The sequence below is a fragment of the Telopea speciosissima genome, chromosome 7, assembly GCF_018873765.1.
Source record: "Telopea speciosissima isolate NSW1024214 ecotype Mountain lineage chromosome 7, Tspe_v1, whole genome shotgun sequence".
Classification (NCBI taxonomy): Eukaryota; Viridiplantae; Streptophyta; class Magnoliopsida; order Proteales; family Proteaceae; genus Telopea; species Telopea speciosissima.
In genome coordinates this window covers 61807939-61827924 of record NC_057922.1, presented here as the reverse complement: position 1 = coordinate 61827924, position 19986 = coordinate 61807939, and the positions used below count along the sequence as shown (strand labels likewise).

The 19986-nt window shown below is 37.6% G+C and overlaps 1 protein-coding gene across 1 annotated transcript; it reads right to left on the bottom strand.

The window, feature by feature from the left end:
- Nucleotides 1–869: 869 nt before the first annotated feature.
- On the bottom strand, nucleotides 870–18742 carry LOC122669186 (protein ROOT HAIR DEFECTIVE 3-like). Its single transcript, XM_043865879.1, has 23 exons — nucleotides 18600–18742; nucleotides 17504–17653; nucleotides 16555–16621; nucleotides 16364–16466; nucleotides 15646–15716; nucleotides 15470–15533; nucleotides 15308–15373; nucleotides 15131–15178; nucleotides 14992–15054; nucleotides 14829–14885; nucleotides 14553–14711; nucleotides 14394–14462; nucleotides 14205–14296; nucleotides 12449–12527; nucleotides 7483–7648; nucleotides 6390–6514; nucleotides 6002–6264; nucleotides 5825–5921; nucleotides 5579–5740; nucleotides 3177–3281; nucleotides 1865–1959; nucleotides 1663–1759; nucleotides 870–1484 (listed from the first exon to the last, which is right to left on the bottom strand). Exons 1-23 carry the CDS (start codon nucleotides 18601–18603, stop codon nucleotides 1236–1238), a joined length of 2451 nt encoding a protein of 816 aa, XP_043721814.1. The 5' UTR covers nucleotides 18604–18742; the 3' UTR covers nucleotides 870–1235.
- Nucleotides 18743–19986: the final 1244 nt, after the last annotated feature.

The window sequence follows — 19986 nt, the reverse complement described above, 5'->3', positions numbered from 1 at the left end:
TTTGATGCATAATCCTTGCCAAGTTTGATATGTTCATTCATTTCTTTCATTTACACCATTATCAAAACCCGGCTGGGATGATTTGATTGGACAAATAGATCTTCGGACCCATAAAAGCATTCGTAAAAGAAGCATAAGATCAACTTATCTGATAATATTGCTGCACCAATAGCTATTGAACAAGCTACTCTGTTTTGCAGAGGATGGGCCTTGGTGCAACGGTAAGGTTGCTCCATTCTGTTCGAGTCTGGAAACAGCCTCTCTACAAAAGTAGGGATAAGGCTGCATACATTATGACCCTCCCCAGACCCCACAGTGGTGGGAGCCTTATGCACTGGGTATGCCCTTATTTTCACTCCAATGGGGCAGCAGGAAGACACTGTAGGCAGATAACCTTCTCTCTCTTTCTTTGCCTAACTATACCTCAATTTCACTCCTCCATTGAATCTATTTGCAGCTCTGATACCAAGAATTTCAAAAACTCCCTAAATATGAAGCGACATTCCATCGGAAAATTATCCTCTCCAATTCCTTAAAAGTGTGGTAGTGCAGCAGTGCTAGGTGGAGATGTCGACACCTGGCAGCTGCCGCATCCAACCGTCCATATCAATGAGCTCGAACTGTTGGATGCGACAGCTGCCAAGTGTCAACATCCCCGCCTAGCACTACTGCACTGCCACACTCTAGGAATTGGAGAGGATAATAATCCCATTCCACCCTTAGAGAAGTTTTTGATAGCCTAGAAAAGTTTACAAACCCAACAACACACACAAGAACCTTTGATCTTATAACACTCCCCTGGTCTCCCAGGGCTCTGTTTTCTTCCGTGTCAAAAATGGAATGGGTAAAAAACAAGGTCACAGTCCACGTCCTCGCCGATATCATGCCCTCTGTCTTATTATTTCCACAAGCTACAAATTTAATTATAAGTCAAAACAGTAGGGCAATCAGAGCCCTCTACTTGTATCCATATTAACAAAACCAGAAATCAGCAAGAAAACCAAACTAACAGGAACACTTTTTGGGGGGCTTTCGGAATCAAACCACATGCCCCTAATGTGGAGCCTCTAAATTAAAGTGAAAGCCTTCAAAATCTTGTCTCCCTACACGACCAGAGTTTGCAGATCACTTAGACTGATTGACAATCACTCGTGATCCCACCCTAGAGCAAGCAAAATGGCTGCTTTTGATCGGAGTTGACCAACAACAATAGCTAACAAGATGACCATTCGAAGTTATTTCACTTTGTCTTCTTGTAAAGAACTTGAGTACTCAATCCCATTCTTCAAAGATGTTACATTAGACGATGCACCTGATGTTATGTTGCTATGAACATGAGTGCCATTTCCCAAACTCCTTGATTCTACAGCAGGATTTCTCGGAACATCGGCAGATTCAGGATTTTGGCCCTGCTCTGCGAGCTTTTTGAGAAGATTCATTACAGTAGGAAGAAACTTAGTAGATAATGACAGAAGCCCTGGAAGCTGCACATAGGAAATTCTCAAGGATAAGATCATCATCATCAGTTTTCAAGTTTTTCTTTCCCCCAGGGGAGATTATGGCATTCACTTTTAGTTAGAATATAGTGTTGATTAGGTTCAACCTATCAAGCATTGTCCCAAAAATAAGTTAAACTCTCAGTATATCTTTTAGGATACTCACAGCACCATTGCGGAATTCACCCGATATGTCTAGCTGGACCCACAGTGCTTTCACCACTAGATAGGCAACAAAAATTAAACCAATATATAAAGGATTCCTGTCAAGCATTGAGCCAACGTAAGACCAATGTTCAAATAAATATGATTAGAAAACTTGACATCACCAGAGAGTAGATTATAGAAGTACACCAGCAGTTTACTACCTTAAAAGTGTCATAAATTCGTTGAAGCCAAGGACAACCAAAGCAACAATTGCCCATGGAGGAGGTAAGAAATTGTTACCACGCTTGCTGGCTTCCTGAAAAATTTAAATGAGGGAGGGATGAGGGACAAACCCAATCAGAAACTCTCGAAAAATAAAGATCTTTTACAAAATGACAGAAGATAGGAAGTGTATCTAGGTATTTATTACTAACACCACAAAAAAGATCAACCACTTTGGTCAGCAATGCATTGCCACACAGACATCTACAGAAAAACTAGCACTCAACAATGTTACAAAACCAACACTTGACACAAGCAAACACTGGCCTACATTTTACAGGCATTACCAGTTGAACAGATGCAAACAGTAAATGTACAGAACTACAGATGCAAGCTCTAAGCTGAACGGTCACCAACTAATGGATAATTTTCCATATTTTTTAAAAGCTAAAGATGGGCAGCCTCAAAGCAGAGAGTAGATTAATCCTGTTTTATCCACATAAAATCCAGAAAAACTTCGTTCTGTATTCAAAATTCATCAAATCATGATAAGAATGGCGCTTTATCAATTAATTTCAAAAGGCTTCACAAACAATGCTCTATGTCAACAGCATTTTGCACCAGAAAATGGAAATTTTGATTAGAGAAGTCATGTATGGTCATCATATCACAAAAGAGAATCAGTATTCTAAGGGGCACAGAGAAAATTATTTAACTGCTAACTTTAAGATGGAGGTGTTGGTTCTTGACTCAAACTGCCAACGTAAACGAAAATACTTCACAACAACATGCCTGTTAAATTTAGATGTTCACAACAATTCACAGCCAATAGGAAACTTAATTGAATCTTGCATCAAAAGAAATTTCAACAGATAGGTACTCTTATGGTCATTTCATCTCACAAGAGAAAATTACCATAAAACTGCAAGTTCAAGGGTGGAGGTGTCAATTAGTGACTCAATCTCCTGATCTGCCCAGTTTTTACTTGATATGGATCAATTTATGATTTACCAAGTGTAATGTTGAGAATGGATTTTGGTTGGCAATTCCCAGGTACACGCCTTATCTGGAGAAGAGGAAGAAGAAGTGGGGATGGGTAACCCACTCAGTTTTTCAACTAACCCATTACCATCTCTATTTCAAGACAATTGTGTGAAAACCAAAGACCACTTTTAACGCCAGCCAAGAATGATAGCAAATAGCATAAGAAAATAAATAACTACATTGAAGAAGCCAATCTTGCCTATGTTGCCATGACAGAAACAACCAAGTGCAAGAAAAAATGGTCAAATGATAACTACTACAGCATACCTGAGCAGCCATGGCCTGAGTGACGCTGTATTCTGTCTCTACCTTGAATTGCCTCCACAAAGATTTGCATTGGACAGGTGTAATCAAAGTTTTTGATGATGGAACCTGAGATTAAGAATCAAACATAACTACTTAGTGTATTAAGGTAAAGAATAGCTCTAATAGCAAATGATCTATTTTGTTTACAACCAAAAGAAATATACAAGGGAATAACAATGGAACTATTCCAAGGCAGCATTTGTTCAAACCATAGACATCTAAATGCCGGAAACTGTCAATTGGATAATATTAGGATACTGTTCAAAACATCCATCAATATATTTCATTCTCTCAGAGACATTTAATAAAGAATAAAAAGCCATTCTTTTCCTTCTCACTCCCACTTCCTCTATTAATCTCATTCACCTATCTAATATATTGAACATATAAGGTAACATGATTGGTTCAAGTGAAATGAGGAGAGTATATGCCTATATTACCCTTTCAGATTTTCTCAAATACTCATTATTTTATGATTTTAAAATTAAATCGAACTAAAAGGATCGAAACCCAGTGCAAGTTTATACAGGGGTGTACCAAAGACGGCCCTAACCTTCAGCATTTTTTGCATTAAGTAGCCACTTCAGACTCAAACCTGATTCTTCATGCTGGCAGCTTGAGCCTCTACCGACATCCCAGGTGATGGCCTCTTTTAAATTTAGACTAATTAAATTTTTTTTAAATCTATTTATTTTACATTTCCTCATTTTATTTGTCATTTATGTGATCCCTCAGATGGTCATTTGAATAAAATTGTCCAAAATGCAAAGCTTCAAATTCGGCAATAAGTTACTTCTGGTTGTTCAAATAATCAGCAATATCTTTGAAGCAAAAAGAATTTAAAAAGTAGCTTCTAGACGTTTTGCTGATCCATCTATAGATCACAACACAAAGGTCGTGACATGGCAACATCTTCATACATATACCATCTTCTCTCCACCACCACCACCACCCCCTCAAAAAAAACCCCTCAAACCCTGTCAATTATATGATATATTATTATCACTTTTAAATATCCTTTGACATATTACAGGTCATTTTTAACCTTTTCAAAAGTGTACATTTTCCTTTCATTTTGCAGGTCTACCTTATCAACCACTACCCTGTTAGCATTATACAAGCATAGTTATCTCCAATTATAACTAATTATTCATTATGTTCTTGGTGACTCTCTGGTTACCAAAAGTTCCCATATCTAATTGTGTAATTCTTATGTTATAAACTTAATAATAGTATCGTCTTTTCACAAGAAGTGCCCCTTTATCCAATCTTGGGAATCCCAGATTATCATGTACATTTTTATATATTATAACATACAACCACATTATTCTTATGTTTGCAGATAACTATAACATATGAGATAGGATTTTGATTTGGCTAGTGTTACTAACTTTACGATGAAAATAATGCATATAAGTACATATTATGTTATTCCTAGAATAAAAAAACAAAAGCAACTACGATTTTGAATATATGTATATGTATCAACCATTGGTTACATAGTAATCCAATATTCAACCAACAAATATTTGTTGTTGTAAGTTTTTTATAATTCCCAATACCAAATAGGGAAAAACTCATTTACATCATCCTGTCTAGGTCTCTCAAGTCTCAACACAGCCCACCCTCATTGTGCCATATGGATAGAAGATATGGCTATTCTAACCATTGAATAGAGATGAGACTGTATGTCCATGTATAGCTATGGTACACCGACCACTGCTGTCACTCTCCCATGGTCCTGGATTTTTCAAAGCTCTATTTTGCCACATGGCGAATTCGCAAACTCCATTCGGACTGATATTTGCCATGTGAGCATGGGCCTTGGGGTCTATCTATCCTCAAATTTTGGGTCCCATCTGATCTGCCATGTGGCAGATATTTGGGCCATATTGAGAAGCCTCTCAACATGGACCATGCTCTCTCTCTCTCTCTCTCTCTCTCTCTCTCTCTCTCCCTCCCTCCCTCCAGTAATATCTCTTTTTCAGCATCTTTCCAGCAATTTCCAGCAGCCACTCATGGTAGGGTTTCATCTCTAGTGACCCATTTGAGGTACCAAGTTGACGGAGGTTTCTGGATATTTTCCAGAAGATGAAAAAATTGAGTGAGTGAGAATACGAGGAGAGCCATCCACTTTAGTCAGACAGCTTCAGATGTGCCAATTGAGAAATACCCTCTGGGTGCGGCAGTCTAGAGAAACACAGCTATAAGCATAAAAGTAGATATGGGTGTTACAATATTTTCTTTTATTTGTCCTTTCGTTTTCAAAACTCTTGCCTTTCTTAGTCTCTCTATTCCGTATATCAAATATTCAAGAATAAATGATAAAACAGAACAGGTACCAGCAAACTACAAATGTTTACCTTTTCCCAAGTGCTTGAGGCCAGTGGGTCAAATGAAGTGATGCTCCTGTCTTTCACACCATTATTTGAAGTATCCACCAAAGCAAGTGAAAGAGTCTTCTCAATATTATCAACATCTTCATCCAAACGAATCACAGCCACAGCAGAAAGCAACTTCAAGGACTGAAAAGTTGTAAAGAGATAAATATTCAGAGATACAAATGCCAACAAAATACTGATGATTTAACAACTCATAAGTCAACATACTGCAGAACGAGCAGTTTTTGTGATTGCTCGAATGTCTTCCTTCCCAGTCCAAACCCTTGGCATTGAATCAGAATCATGACTAAACAATGTTGAAAACCTGTAAACATTTTTATATGGTCATTTACGTCGGTAAAATCGAGAGCAACTTGGTCCATAAACACTGTAAGAAGTTTCTACCTCTCCTTCATACGCATCAGGACCCTCCCAGCTTCTTCTCTTGCCTTTGCTTCAACCAAACTTCTTGCATGGTCCTCTATGCTTGCAAGCATTTTATCTACTGTTTCTTCGTCAATGTCAAAGCCAGCAAGTGCACTAGAGAGCCCAGAGACGGCTGATTCAGTCTCACGTTTGAGAAGTTTTCTTACTGCTGGCCAGGTTTCATCATTAGCCGCATCTAGAAGAGCTTCCACAGGTTCCGATAGTGACACATTCAGTTTACCCTGCCAGCGTATAATACATCTTTAATCAGGATCAATGTGATGGGTGGGAAGAGAGACAGAGAGAGAAAGAGAAAGAGAAAGCAGATATAATTAAATGATTAAAAATGCAACCCATTTGCTCATGCCTCATATAAAGTGGTAATTTCAGCCAGTTTGGCAGCACGAACTGAGGCAACATGTGCATCTATATCGCGTCGAAGCTTATCCCGAACTTTCGATGGATCCCAGTTTGCTTGTTCAACATCAGCATCTGTAAAGATAATAAAATATCAGAATGGCATCATGTAAACCAGCAATTCAATCCAGAAAATAAAATGTTTTCAACTAAACTGGAACATATATAAATCAAAATGCACTGTCAAACTTCCTGAACATGTTCTGTATTATATGGTAGGAAATTCTAAATTTTAAGTAAAAATCTTAATATGCAAGGACTTAAATAATTCCATTGGAGAACATTAGCCATCTAGTATCTCTGTGCTTCCATTTCTAATACCGTTTTAATCCTTAAATATTATGATGAGCTCTTTTTTCTTTTTTATAACGAAGTCAACTGATTAATAAACATCCAGAATTTCCAACCTCCAACAGAAAGGCCAACATGAAAACATTGATTTTACTTTTTTCATAATCCTTGAGGGAGGTCCTTCTTCATCCACCCAAACTCTTTTTTGTGCTTTTTTTTTGGGGGGGTGTCCTAATGGAAATATCTGAGATAGTTTTGTTAAAGCATAGTTTTCCTTCCCTTCACCTTAAATCTGATACATTTCTTAAGCACATTACAGATAGGAAAAATAATTTTGACAAGAGAAAGAATTGAAGAAGTGGCACCAATCTGTTTTACAAATCTAAAACGATAAAACCAAAAGGACAGAGAGAGAAAATAAAAGAAGCAAGGAAACAATTAGATTTTTTAATACAGTATATATTCTTACTTTATCCCAGTAGTACTCCAGGGATGTGGGTTCAAAATGATATAAACAAAATAAGCATGTACAACCTAATGGAGGTTTTTAGGATTTAATAGGTATACATTTGATTTAGTGGATGACTAGGCTTTTAGGTAAGACCTCGAGGTAAGCTTCATCAAAGAGGAAACTACAGTAGAAAAGAACCAAACAGACAGAAACACTGCAAGGAAACCATGAAGCTAGAACAAGAAAGTGCAGAGAAATAAGATCACAAACAGGTCAATAGCATGAAAATTTCTAGTCATACCTGCACATCCTTCATCAAATGAGGTCATAGAAGCTTGGATACAATGACTTGCAGCAAGAGCAAATCCTTCCCCTCCATTCAGAGCCTTCTCAAATGCTTCCATAAAATTATCCAATGTTCTGGACCGTATGTGACCCAGCATTGATTGGTAGGCAGGTTGGACTAGCTAAAAATTCGGCAGAACACAACCAATGAAAAGAAAATGAGTCTTTTTTTTTTTGGAGGGGGGTTTCATGAATAGGATGACATCTTCCTAGCACATTGCACAAGGCAACCCATAACTCAAGAGTAAAAGCTTCCATTGTAATAAACTTTAGTAAAGTGTAAAAAAGAAATTTCAGATAATAGTAAAAATGAACATGAACCAAGTAAAGAAAAAGCCTCACTAACATTTTCCCACACATATCACTTTCTAAATTAGTTCAATAAGTGAAAGTTATGTATTTCTCTTCTCTAGACATACCAATAAGTCATTCTAAATTAATTGATCAATGGTCCAAATTGTTCACTTCATGGTGGAAGCTTTGAAGAGATATCTATTGATTCTAGAAACAAAAAATGAAGAGAGATAATCAGTGTTTTGAAAAGCAGAACAGTCAAAGGTATGGTCAGGGTTGGATGGTGTCCCGACGTCCTACTCAAAGCAAGATCTGATTAATTAGCACCATTAAAATGAAAAAAAAAATTAACAAAAGAAGATAAGTTGGCTTCGGCGAATTTTTAATACTTCAGAGTTAAGATGGTGTGAGAAAGGACAAAAAACCCTTCCTTCCTCTTACATCTTAGCATTCACAAGGACACCAACAACCTCCATCATGCATCTTTGCCTCCCTGTGTTTCGCTTCTCCTCCATTTCTCTCAAATCAGATGATTCTGCACCTTCTCCTCTCACTTAGTCACTTCTCCGCCTTCCCTCCATCTCACCAACTGAAACCTCAGCCATTGACACATTTTCATCTTAAATAACATCAAGGATGGTGTGTGTGTGTGTGTGTAAAAGAGAGAGAGATTCTCACTGTCACCACCAAAAAGAGCAGCGGACATTTTTCTCCATCCGGACAGTCCCGACCTCCAAGACAGGCATCCAACATCTTTTCAAAGTTTTTTTCTGGATGGTCTGCACCAATAGAACTAAGGGACAAACTAGGTCACCGCCAAGTGTCTGAGGCATCCCAGAAGTCACTTTAAAATACTGGAAATGATCAATTGAAATAGGCTACTTACCCGATTGGGGTAATTAGTCCTAGTCAGATTATGATTAGTCCTAGTCAGATTATGTTTCTCTTTCTTTTGTTTTTCTCTTTTTTATTGTTTTTCCCTCAGCCGAGTCCTATTTTTGGTATTCCTAGTTGTATTAGGAATTCCTAATAGGATTAGGACTGAGGCAGCATTCCTATTTTTACTTTGATTAGTTGTAATTCAATTCAATATAAATAAAGGGCCCGGGTGATCGATTTTGATCATTCAAGCATTCAGTTCATAGGGCTGTTAACATGGTATCAAAGCCAACTCTGATCTCAGAGCAGCCTTTCTCAGTTTTTCTGGTTTTCTGGTTCTTCCCCCTCTTTTTTCTCAGGTTTGCTGGTTTTCTGGTTCTTCCCTCTCTCGGTTTCAGTTTTTTTCTTCTCCACCACTCTCGGCCTCTTTCTCTCCATCAGGGCAGCAACTATGAGGTGATCTAATGCAAGTTTAGCTGCTGCCCTCAATGTCACCTCATTGAAGATCGAAGAAACAGTGGTGTGACCTAAATCTGCCGGCAGGTTTCCTCCATCCTTGGAGATCGAGCTATCCTTTCAACTGAAGTTTGATTTCTGCCTTTGTGGAGATTGGTTCCTGCTCTTATTGGTTTACACCATTCCCTGTTTGAAGACTGCAGATCTGGATCAAAACCAAATTCTGATTCAAACCTGCAATTTTTCTGCAATCAGTTTTCCTAAATTTTGACAAATTTAGGGCTTTTTATTGGCTCATCAGAAGGAGCTAATTTTTGGAGGATATCTTCCCTACTATTAGAGGGAAACTCGACCTAAGTTTCAGCCCATTCTGACGGTTGAAAATTCTGCAATCTCAAAACCCATCTTTCACACTCGATTCAAGTTTGTTGAAGAACTGATTTTTTTCTGCCTGGCTGAATTATGGGTGACTCAGAGATGACTACTGCTACTTCTGGAGGAGATGGTCATACTAGGAATGACTTTCTTCCCTATGCTACTGCCATTAAACTTGATGGTACGAATTACTTAATTTGGGCCAGATCATTATCCTTGACCGTGGCTGGTAGGGGACTTACTGGCCATCTTACTGGCACCACCAAACAACCTACTGAAGATGGTGTTGCCCGTACTAAATGGGCTGCCAATGATGCTATGGTGATGCCGTTTGTTTTGAATTCTATGACCACTGACCTTTCCAGTCAATACCTCCTCCTTGACACTGCTACTCAGATATGGACTGTTGTCAAGGGAACTTATGGTCGATCAGGAAGTGGTGCTCAGGTTTATGAAATCAGGAAGACACTCCAAAATACTACTCAGAAGGAGATGTCTGTCACTAAATACTCTGCTGCTCTCAAGTGTTTATGGCAGCAATTGGATCATTATGCTCGGTTTCAACCTACTACTACTACTGACATTACTGCTTATCATTCTTATGTTGATCAGTTTCGGGTCTATGATTTCCTGGCTGGCCTCAATGATGATTATGACCCTATTCGGGTGCAAGTCCTTGGTAGGATTCCTTTTCCCACTTTAGAGGAGACTTTTTCTTATGTTCACAGTGAAGAGACACGAAGGGCTACCATGATGATTACTCCCAAAGTTGAGAGATCAGCCTTACAGACTGCTGGCTCCACCCCTATTACTTCTTCCTATGATGTTGCACTGCGACAATAAGGCTGCGATCAGCATAGCACACAACCCAGTACAGCATGATCGTACCAAGCATGTTGAGGTGGATAGGCATTTCATCAAAGAAAAGTTAGAAGATGGGCTCATTTGTATTCCCTTTGTGACATCTGCTGATCAACTTGCTGATATCTTCACCAAGGGATTGTCTGGGAAATTGTTTCATCCCAATCTAGTCAAGTTGGGCATGATCAACATCTTTGCTCCAACTTGAGGGGGAGTGTTGAAATAGGCTACTTACCCGATTGGGGTAATTAGTCCTAGTCAGATTATGTTTCTCTTTCTTTTGTTTTTCTCTTTTTTATTGTTTTCCCTCAGTCGAGTCCTATTTTTGGTATTCCTAGTTGTATTAGGAATTCCTAATAGGATTAGGACTGAGGCAGCATTCCTATTTTTACTTTGATTAGTTGTAATTCAATTCAATATAAATAAAGGACCTGGGTGATCGATTTTGATCATTCAAGCATTCAGTTCATAGGGCTGTTAACATGATCGCTTCACCATACCATACTACTTCACTGCTAAACCTTTGGATCCCTCTTGATGTCCAGTCCAACAAAAATATGTTCAATGGATGATGTCTGGGCAATTGAGGACCTGAAGGTATTGGAAGTGCTTTCGAAGACGAGGAATGAAATGTGATCCATGTTTTTGTAGCCAATAGAGGTGGCAGAATCAGTTACAACAGAGATAAGAGCTTGTCTTTGGCTAATGTACCTCCTCTTCTTTGGTACCAGTTGTATTAGAAGGAATTTTGCTACATTTACTGACTTGATTTAATTAGCCACCATTCCAGCCATCCATGGAGGATCCCTCATCTTGAGATGCAAGCAACAGCTTCGAGCTCCTTATTCCTTAATGGATATCGCATCCTAAATCCTAATGAAGGCAGAACTACAAATCAACTTGCAGATGTGCTTGTTACAATTGGGTCCTTGAGGGATTACATTTATGGTTTTTGGAGTCACAGTGTTGTCTATCATACGGTATTCCTTTAACCTTGATTGTCAGCAGTCAGCATTGTGGCCCAGGCCTTGTATGTTGAGATTCTGGCATATTGCAAGTCTCAGTTATAGTTCTACCCCAATGTGTTATTCAATAAAAGTATACTTGAAGCCTCTATTTATTAAAAAGCACATTAAAAGGCCTCTGGTTATGGACTAGTTATGCATCAAGTTAATAATTGTTCTTAGTATATATGTTAAACAGAGGGTGGAACTCGGCGCAATGGTAAGGCTGCTCCATTGTGACTTAGTGGTAGCGGCTTCGAGTCGGGAAACAGCCTCTCTGCGAAGCGGGGGTAAGGCTGCATATATTATGACCCTCCCCAGGACCCGCAGTGGCAGGAAGCCTTGTGCACTTGGTATGCCCTTTTTAGTATATATGTTAAACCAGTTATCTACCAACAAACTCATCATCATCTTCTTGTTTCTTCCATCTAATTTCTTTATTCTTCTCTAAGCTTCCTCAAACCCTACTCCTAATTTCCCATTACTATTCCGAAATCCTATTCCCTATATCCTTCACAAGATCCTAGACCTAAACTCTCACGTATGCCCCACAACTGCACCTTCCAACCACCCTACAAGATCAATCCTTTTAGTGAACCAAACCACTTACAGGGATCCAATCCAACTCAACTACTTGCTCAGTTTTGTTAAAACAATCCCTCCATTTTGGTAATTTCGTAAAAATTTACCTTGAACCCTAGGAATTTTCAATTTATAACATTTCTTTTTCATAATTACCTTGAGGTTAAGATCTCAATTGTTCCTAAGACCAATTTTGATCTATTTGAGGGTCTAACTAATTTTCTCAATTCTCACTTCTAAACCCTAGTCCTACATTATTCTAGGTATTTATGGTTGCTAAATGCTAACGAGATGTACCTCCAACACTCTAAAGATACCAATTTGACCATTTTCAATTATAAAATATATTGTCCTAATCCTCTACTCTCAGAATTCCAAGCAAAAGAACACGATTCTTAATTATTCAGAAAAAAGTAGGGACAGTGCTACAGAATTCTAATTCTGGAAGAATTGAAGGCTTGAAAGTAATACATGTAACAACTTTGCTTCCAGCTGCTCCCGCTTTGCAATTCTGACTCCTTCATCGAAATAAATAGCTTCAGCATCATACCTGCAAACAGAAGAATGAACTTAACAACAATTTCATTACGGAAACATTAAGGCTGTGTTTGGATGTCAAGAAAATAAAAGAAATGAAGAGAAAAAAAAAATCTTGCTGTTTGTCTGTCAAGAGAAAAGAAAAGAACAGAATCTTTTCTAATATTTGAATGACATAAAATTATATAAAACTAACAAACATTGGACTTATCACTTTCATCTCTTCTCTACCCCCGGATACACCTTATCACCTCTCCACATACACCACAACACTTCTCTTTTCTTCTTATCTTTCCAGCAGTACAGCACTTCTCATTCCCATCCTTTGTTTTTTTTTTTTTTTTAATCATGTTCACAACTCATCTTCTTCATTTTTTCTTCATCGACGATTGTTCTGGTGTGCCCCAACAAACACCAAAAACATTGCAGAGTGAAACTCTTTGTAGAGAGAGTTCTGCCATGAGGCAGTGAATTGTAGGTGTCAGCGTTCTGCAGAAATCCCTCAATATTGGGTGATGAAGCACACCTGGTAAGCTGTTGTCTCTGTGGTTGCCGGTGGAACTGTCGAAAGACCATACGAGGACTGCACTGGATCATAGGGAAGAAACCCTACAGTTTTCTCGCCTGTATAGCCAGTTTTCTCAAATTTGGGACGAGATAATTCTTTTCACGGTGATAGAAAATCACGTAGCTCCCGAGGCAGTTTGGATTTTTAAAATCAGAATCTTCTTTCCACAGTTGAGTTTACCAAACGGCGAGAAAAAACGAAGATCCAAGAAAACCGTAGAAAAATTGTATGGTTTTCTTTTCTTTTCTCGACATCCAAACACAGCCTAAATAGTACTAGTCATAAATTTCCCCGAAAGCAGACAAAAAACATAACACAACAAAGAAATTCAGTAAATGATTAAATTCTCAGAATACATGTAAGATTTTTCTCCCACGAAAAAATAGATAATAAAATTTTTCTCACGCTAAAAATAGATAATATTTGTCCATGAAATAAAACTATCTTCATAGGCAAGACAAAGAATTAATAGTTGAGTGCAAAGACTGTACAAACATAGTTATCATATTGAATCTCTCATCCAATGTTTGGAAAGTACAGTCTGGTCAATATTCCAATAAGATATAGTGAAATAATTGCCAATGCTTCTCTTATATGAACTCTTCTGTACAGAAATATGTCAATACCGAACTATGATGTAAGTAACCATAAGGCCCAACCAAAGAAAATATCAATATCATGAATAGAGAAATAAGAAACTAATAGCCATAAAGGTGTCAATTCAGCGATTTGGAACATGGTAAGAGGGAACAGAAACGTAAGACGGCTGTTCTTGTCTGGTTGTTACTAGTAAATAAGGGCGGAGAGAGAGAGAGAGAGAGAGAGAAAACAAAAAACAAAAACAAAACTTAACTTGCAAGTGAAATGCTACCATGAGAAGAAACTTGAAAATTAAACTTTGGAAACTGGTTAACCCATCCAAGAATTGAACCTAAACTACATAACCTCGTAAAATCCAGTGATAGGGTGTCATAAGAAGCAATTTTAAATGTTAAGGCAAATTTTTATGTCTCTTCTCGTGAAAGTGGTTGAACAAAATTATGTATCACAAGCACTAACAAGTACATTCATTATGCTTACTGGCAACTATTTCCACTTTTACAACACGACAAAAGCACTCACTCTGATAAACAAGTATCTAGGATTACCCTCAGCTTCTTTCCAAAGCCCAGAACTGGTCCAGACTGGACAGCCTCTTCCAGTTGACACCATTCCTGTGATAGTTTGAAGTAAAGCAAAATCATGGTCACCAAAGTTTGCAATTAGGGAAAAAAAATCAAAATGGAAAGTTGGATGATGCACACCAAGTACCTCATTAGCAGTTAAAGAAGAAAACTTTTCATTCGCAATTTCTTCACAACGTACAGTTGCAACCATAACCTACAAATGGAGGACAAAGAAACATATATGTAAAGACAATCTACATCTTTTACTGATGGGATCCAACAATGTGATTATTCGCCTGGTCACCTTGTGGGCAGGAAGGTCAAGGTCCTTGTTCTCCTTAATAATTTTCCACATCTGTTGTGCACTGAAAGAAAACCCTGAGGCAGGAACTACACCCCGTCGATCTCCAGCAAGTCCACCAGGGGCTATAGAATGGAAGAATCGCTGCCTTAAACTAGCAACCTTCATTAAAAACAAAGAGAAAACTAAATATGAAATAGTTTATCTCCAAAATATTTGCAGACTCCAGGTCTACATCTGACAATTGACAAACCATAGACTATGTCATAGCTTATATACCTGCTCTTTAAATTGTTCTTCCTTTTCTTCAAAACTAGAAAGTGCCACAACTTCAACCTGGCATTTAGACAATAATAATCCGTGAAATTACAACCACATAAGCATTTCTGAGTAATGATTGAAGAACATACAGTTACACTTATACAGTGAGAGCACGTCTTACATTGAAAAATTCACTCATTGGAGTTTCTTTGTGTGCTTGTGGTTTAGGAACAGAGTCCCATATCTGCAAAGAAAGAACTAGGTGATGAAGCAAATTCATTAACACCAACAGATGCAGAAAGAATCACTAGGTTCAGTACCTTTTGAATATCTTCCCTCAGAATAGGTTCCAAGTTCTCCAACGGTGTCTGAATAATAAAATTAAGGGCAATGAAGAAATAATTAATGATCAATATCCATAAGCTCCATAAAAGGAAAATAGAAGACATTGTAAAAGCTACAACTCTCCAAAAGGGGGATAGAAGCTGGGACCAGACCCTTGTTTTATCACGTATGACAAACAACAAAGTTGTTTTACGCGGACTGAATAATCGCATCATGACCTGGTATGGAAATATTATTAGAGAAAATAAAAACCAAAGTTTCTGACATGTAGTAAACTTTCATGGACAGCATATGCCCCAGAAGAAAAAAAATACCTGAAAAACAGTCTTTAGAAGAGGCTTATTTGCAGCCTGCTCACGGCCAATATCATGACACCACCTAACATGAGTAAATTCTGTGTGTGAGAACAAATAACTCCCTATATTGAAAAAGAAACAATCCAATAAATGGAAATTGAAGATCCATTGCTGATGTGAAGTAGCAGACTTACATATTTATGAGTACTATATCTGAAACGGCAAGAGCAAAAAGGGCACTTTGCTTCTCAAATGCAGTATCATCCTGTGAATAATAAAAAGCATTATAAAAGGACCAAAAGTATGTATGCATATCTTCAAAGTGTAGTTCAAACCAGATATTTTGTCTCATATTAAAGACAAAAATTAGTTTTAAGCCTTCATCAAATCTGAACAGATACCGTAAGAGACTAGATTAACAAATAAATCTTAAGCAAAACATGTGCCAAAAAGTTTCTTTAAATTAAATATAATTAGAAGCTTTTATTCCAACATTGTACTAGAAAAAGAAAGAAAAAAAACAGCAAAAACATATTCCCGCTTCCCAGACAGCCAATTGCCACATAAACCAAATGTCACCAACAAAAAGGATTCAGTTATTGTAACCTCGACAGAATTAGGCATTTGAAAAAAATAAATTTAACAGGTAAAAATTGTAAAAAGCTCAAGTTTGAAAAGAACAAAAAGAATTTCTACCATGGACAAATGCTGGCACTTGATAGACTTGGGTTCTGTTCATTTATTCAATGTTAAAATGGTTCTTCCTTCTTAATATATTTTCAGAATGAAAATTAATGTCTTTGGAAATTTTAAGCTAAAAAAATAATTCCCTAGCAAGAGTTGATAATGAAACCATGGTATCTATGATGTCAATAATGCACAGTAACATTTAAATAGAACTGCCAGTGGCACCTCTCCTCTTTCTCTTCCATCAGTGCCCTCCAGATCCATGATGACCGTGCAAGGTTCAATTTCAACACATCTTGCCATCCAAATACCCTTAGTTGTTTGAGACCTGGACATAATGCATTTTGTCAACATCCAGGCATTAACCAAATACCATGCTTTTGACAAACAGTGAAAGTTTGAAGTCAAAAACTTGCCTTCCCTTAAAAGCATCCATCTCTCTAAAGTTGGTACGAAATAGTTGGTTCAGAAGTGTGCTCTTCCCTGCCAAATCATAGGGGGATGAAATCTTTTGATTACCCGCTAAATGTATGGAACAGTATGTACAACTATACACATCGATACATTAGTGAAAAAAGAATGCATATAACATCTGGCAACACATTTTAACCTCATCTCATTTAACAGATACAATAATTACATTTATTTATATGCTTATTAGACAGAAAGCAGGAACAGTGACATGTATAAACAAAGAGCTAATGAATTAAATGGTCTTGGCAAAATGGTACAATGTAAAAGGCCTCACATATGATACAAGATCTTGTAGCACTTGATAATTTAGGATAATTATAAAACTGAATGGTATATTCTTATTCTTCTCTCCCTTTCTCAGGGAGATGGGTTGGGATAGGTAGGCAAGAGGTCAGTTGTTAAATCCACCAGTGAGCTACGAGGGTTTTGATTCTGTAATTAAGCCATCAAAACTCGTAAACTTCACCAGGTTAGCAAGTTGGAAGCTCCAAAATAGATCAAGAAAGAGAGATATTATGTTCTTAAAGGATTAGTTGTTCTCCTGGATGAGAATCATGATGTACCAAAATATAATAGGATCCAACTTGCTGCATACAAGACCAGGCAGAAAACAAGTACTGGGCTGGTACCGTTGGCTTTATTAAATTTGGTGCTGTTTTTGTGTAAGAAATTCAACACCCAACTCAAGCCAAGATGGATTGGGTCAAGCATATGGATAATCCCAACCAGTCCCTGATTGACAATGTAAGACTTGTCTTAGGCTTACATTTTACTTTTAACCAATATTTGCTCTAGACTAATGAATGATCCAAAAAGCAAGCTCAGAACAAACATCTTTCCATTCCTGTCCCTCATTTCAAGAGGACTCCAGAACAAGTAGCAAATACATACCACTGCTTTGTGGACCCATGATTGACACAACAGCATAGGAGAGTCCACAAGCACCAAGATTCACCTCCTTTGCAAAGTTGTCCAGTCCAGTGGCATTAAATGTCCCATCTCCATCAATGAGGTGGGTTGAGCAACAATCATCACCCATCCCTGCCAAATGAAAGAGTCACATTAGTGAAGAAGCTTATGTCATAGGTTATTACGAAAATCATACATCGTGGGCTACTGACAGATCAACTAAATTTGAAGAGCTTAAGAACCTCTCAGTTGGCCCATTGGTCAGCAATATGGTATTCTTCCACAATTTGAAACACACATGTACGCAGGAGAGAGAGAAATAGAACCTTTACATTAGCTTCAGAAGTCCTATCCCTGGCAACTTACTACACTAAAAAAGGTTCCCAGCATTATGATCTCATTTCTAAGGGCATATTGTCCTAATAATGTCAGATTTCATAAGAATCCATCCTTCTGACATGTTTTCCAACCATTAGTGTGTGCATCTTGGACATTATAAAGAGTGCAACAGAGAGTCCGGTATTAATTCTGATAAACTCTACCTATTCGGCCACCACTGCACTAAATCATTGAAGAGCACAATTTATCCAGGAAGACACACATGCGGTGCAGTATATCTTCGCTCATGTTTCCTCCACATACCTTAAAGTTCACAAGCTGCTATTAGGTATCACCAACGGGATCAAGATTCACCAGGCAGAGCTCAAAACCGTTAATCCCCATGAAAATTGTCATCTGGGTATTCTGAGAATTAAATTTTATCTTTATTGGGTGAAAGCTAATACTAATCTAAACTCATAAGACACTAAAATAGCAGAATCTCATTGCCAGGTCCCAAACAGAGAAAACATGAAAAATTAAGAAAGATTGGGGGGGGTGGGAGGAGAAGAACCTACAGACACATTAGAAGGGTATCAATTAATAAATTAAATAAGCCCGGATCAACAAAGCACACAAAAGGAACGATTCCCGCACAAAACAAAAATTAACAATTAGAAAAACAAAAAAACAATAAATCAGATCAAAATCGCAGCAGAAGAGCAAATAGGTATAGAAACAGAAGTAGTTGAGAACATACCCATTGAATAAGATTGACTTCAAATCAAGGCCAACGTAATGAAGATGAAATCGAAGCTCAGATGGAACTCCAAAATCTAGGAATGGCAGATCGACTTCCAGGAGAAAACAAAGAAATGATCCAAGATATCACCCATCCATCGTAACAAACAATCTACTTTTTAAATTGTGCCAATTGCTTGACTGCTTCCCCTTTTACCCCCAACAAAAAAATTTACTAAAATTTGAAAATAAAAATCATTATAAATACGTTAGCCATATATAGAATTAAATGCTTACGTGTATTTCGTATATGTTGGTTCCGGAAAATACGATTTTCAGAAAATATGATTGAAAATTTGAAATGAGTTTTTTAGAGCTTTCCTTTTTTCCTTCTTCTCCAACTGTACCACACCAACCGTCCAATCCAACCCTTTTCTGTAAAAAAATTCTAATTTTCTTGTTTTTTATTGTTTTTTTTTTTTGGTACAAAAAAACCTTATTTCTATTTTTTAGGTAAATATATAAATCGTTAAAATGAAAATTATTTATTTTTGAAATTTGAGCATGGGCCCACGTGGCAATCTTTGTACCGTAGTTGTTGGATTTGTGTTAGAAATAAGAACTTAGAGGGTCCAGAATGCATGAATTTCCGTGCACTCAGATTGGAGAGTAACTAGAGATCTCGACCGTCGGTGTTGAATAGATCAAAATGAAATCTGGCCTCGAGATCACCGCTGGTAGCGATTGGCAACTCTCAGCTTGCGTGGGAGACATTAAATAGCCGCCACATCATCCATGGGCCTCTCTATCTGAACCTCTTTAAATGACCAATAAAGACCTTTTCCAGTTTTCTCAGCCAAGTTCGGTGGTTGGAAGGTGAAAGGAAAGAAGGGAATTGGAATTGGAATTGGAATTGGAATTGGTATTAAAAAAGGAATAGTTATCCATGTAATTAAAAAAATTAAAAAAATAAATAAATTTTGTAATGATGATTGTGTAATCCATTTTAAAAATTTTGGGGGTGGGTTTTCATGCACGGCTAAATAAGGCATGAGGTTATGATGCGCCAAATGAGACCATATCATGTCCTTGTCCAAGTACCATCTAGTGCCCTCCAGAGCTACTCACATGGAATCTACTCCTCATGTGCGTTCCATGGTGGATTCCATGTGATTGAACCTAGAGGACCTTGGACGGTATTTGTACAAGGACATGATACATACTCGTGTCAAATAGAGTGTGTTGGTCATTTTGACACCCTATTGTGGAAGGGATTAATATAAAACTAGAGTTATGAAGATTAAACTATAAATCACAAGGTTTTAAATTAAACATAACAAAGACAAAGTATAAGATGTGTAAATTCAGTCAAACCAGGAGAGGTGATGAAATGGTGAAATTCAAGG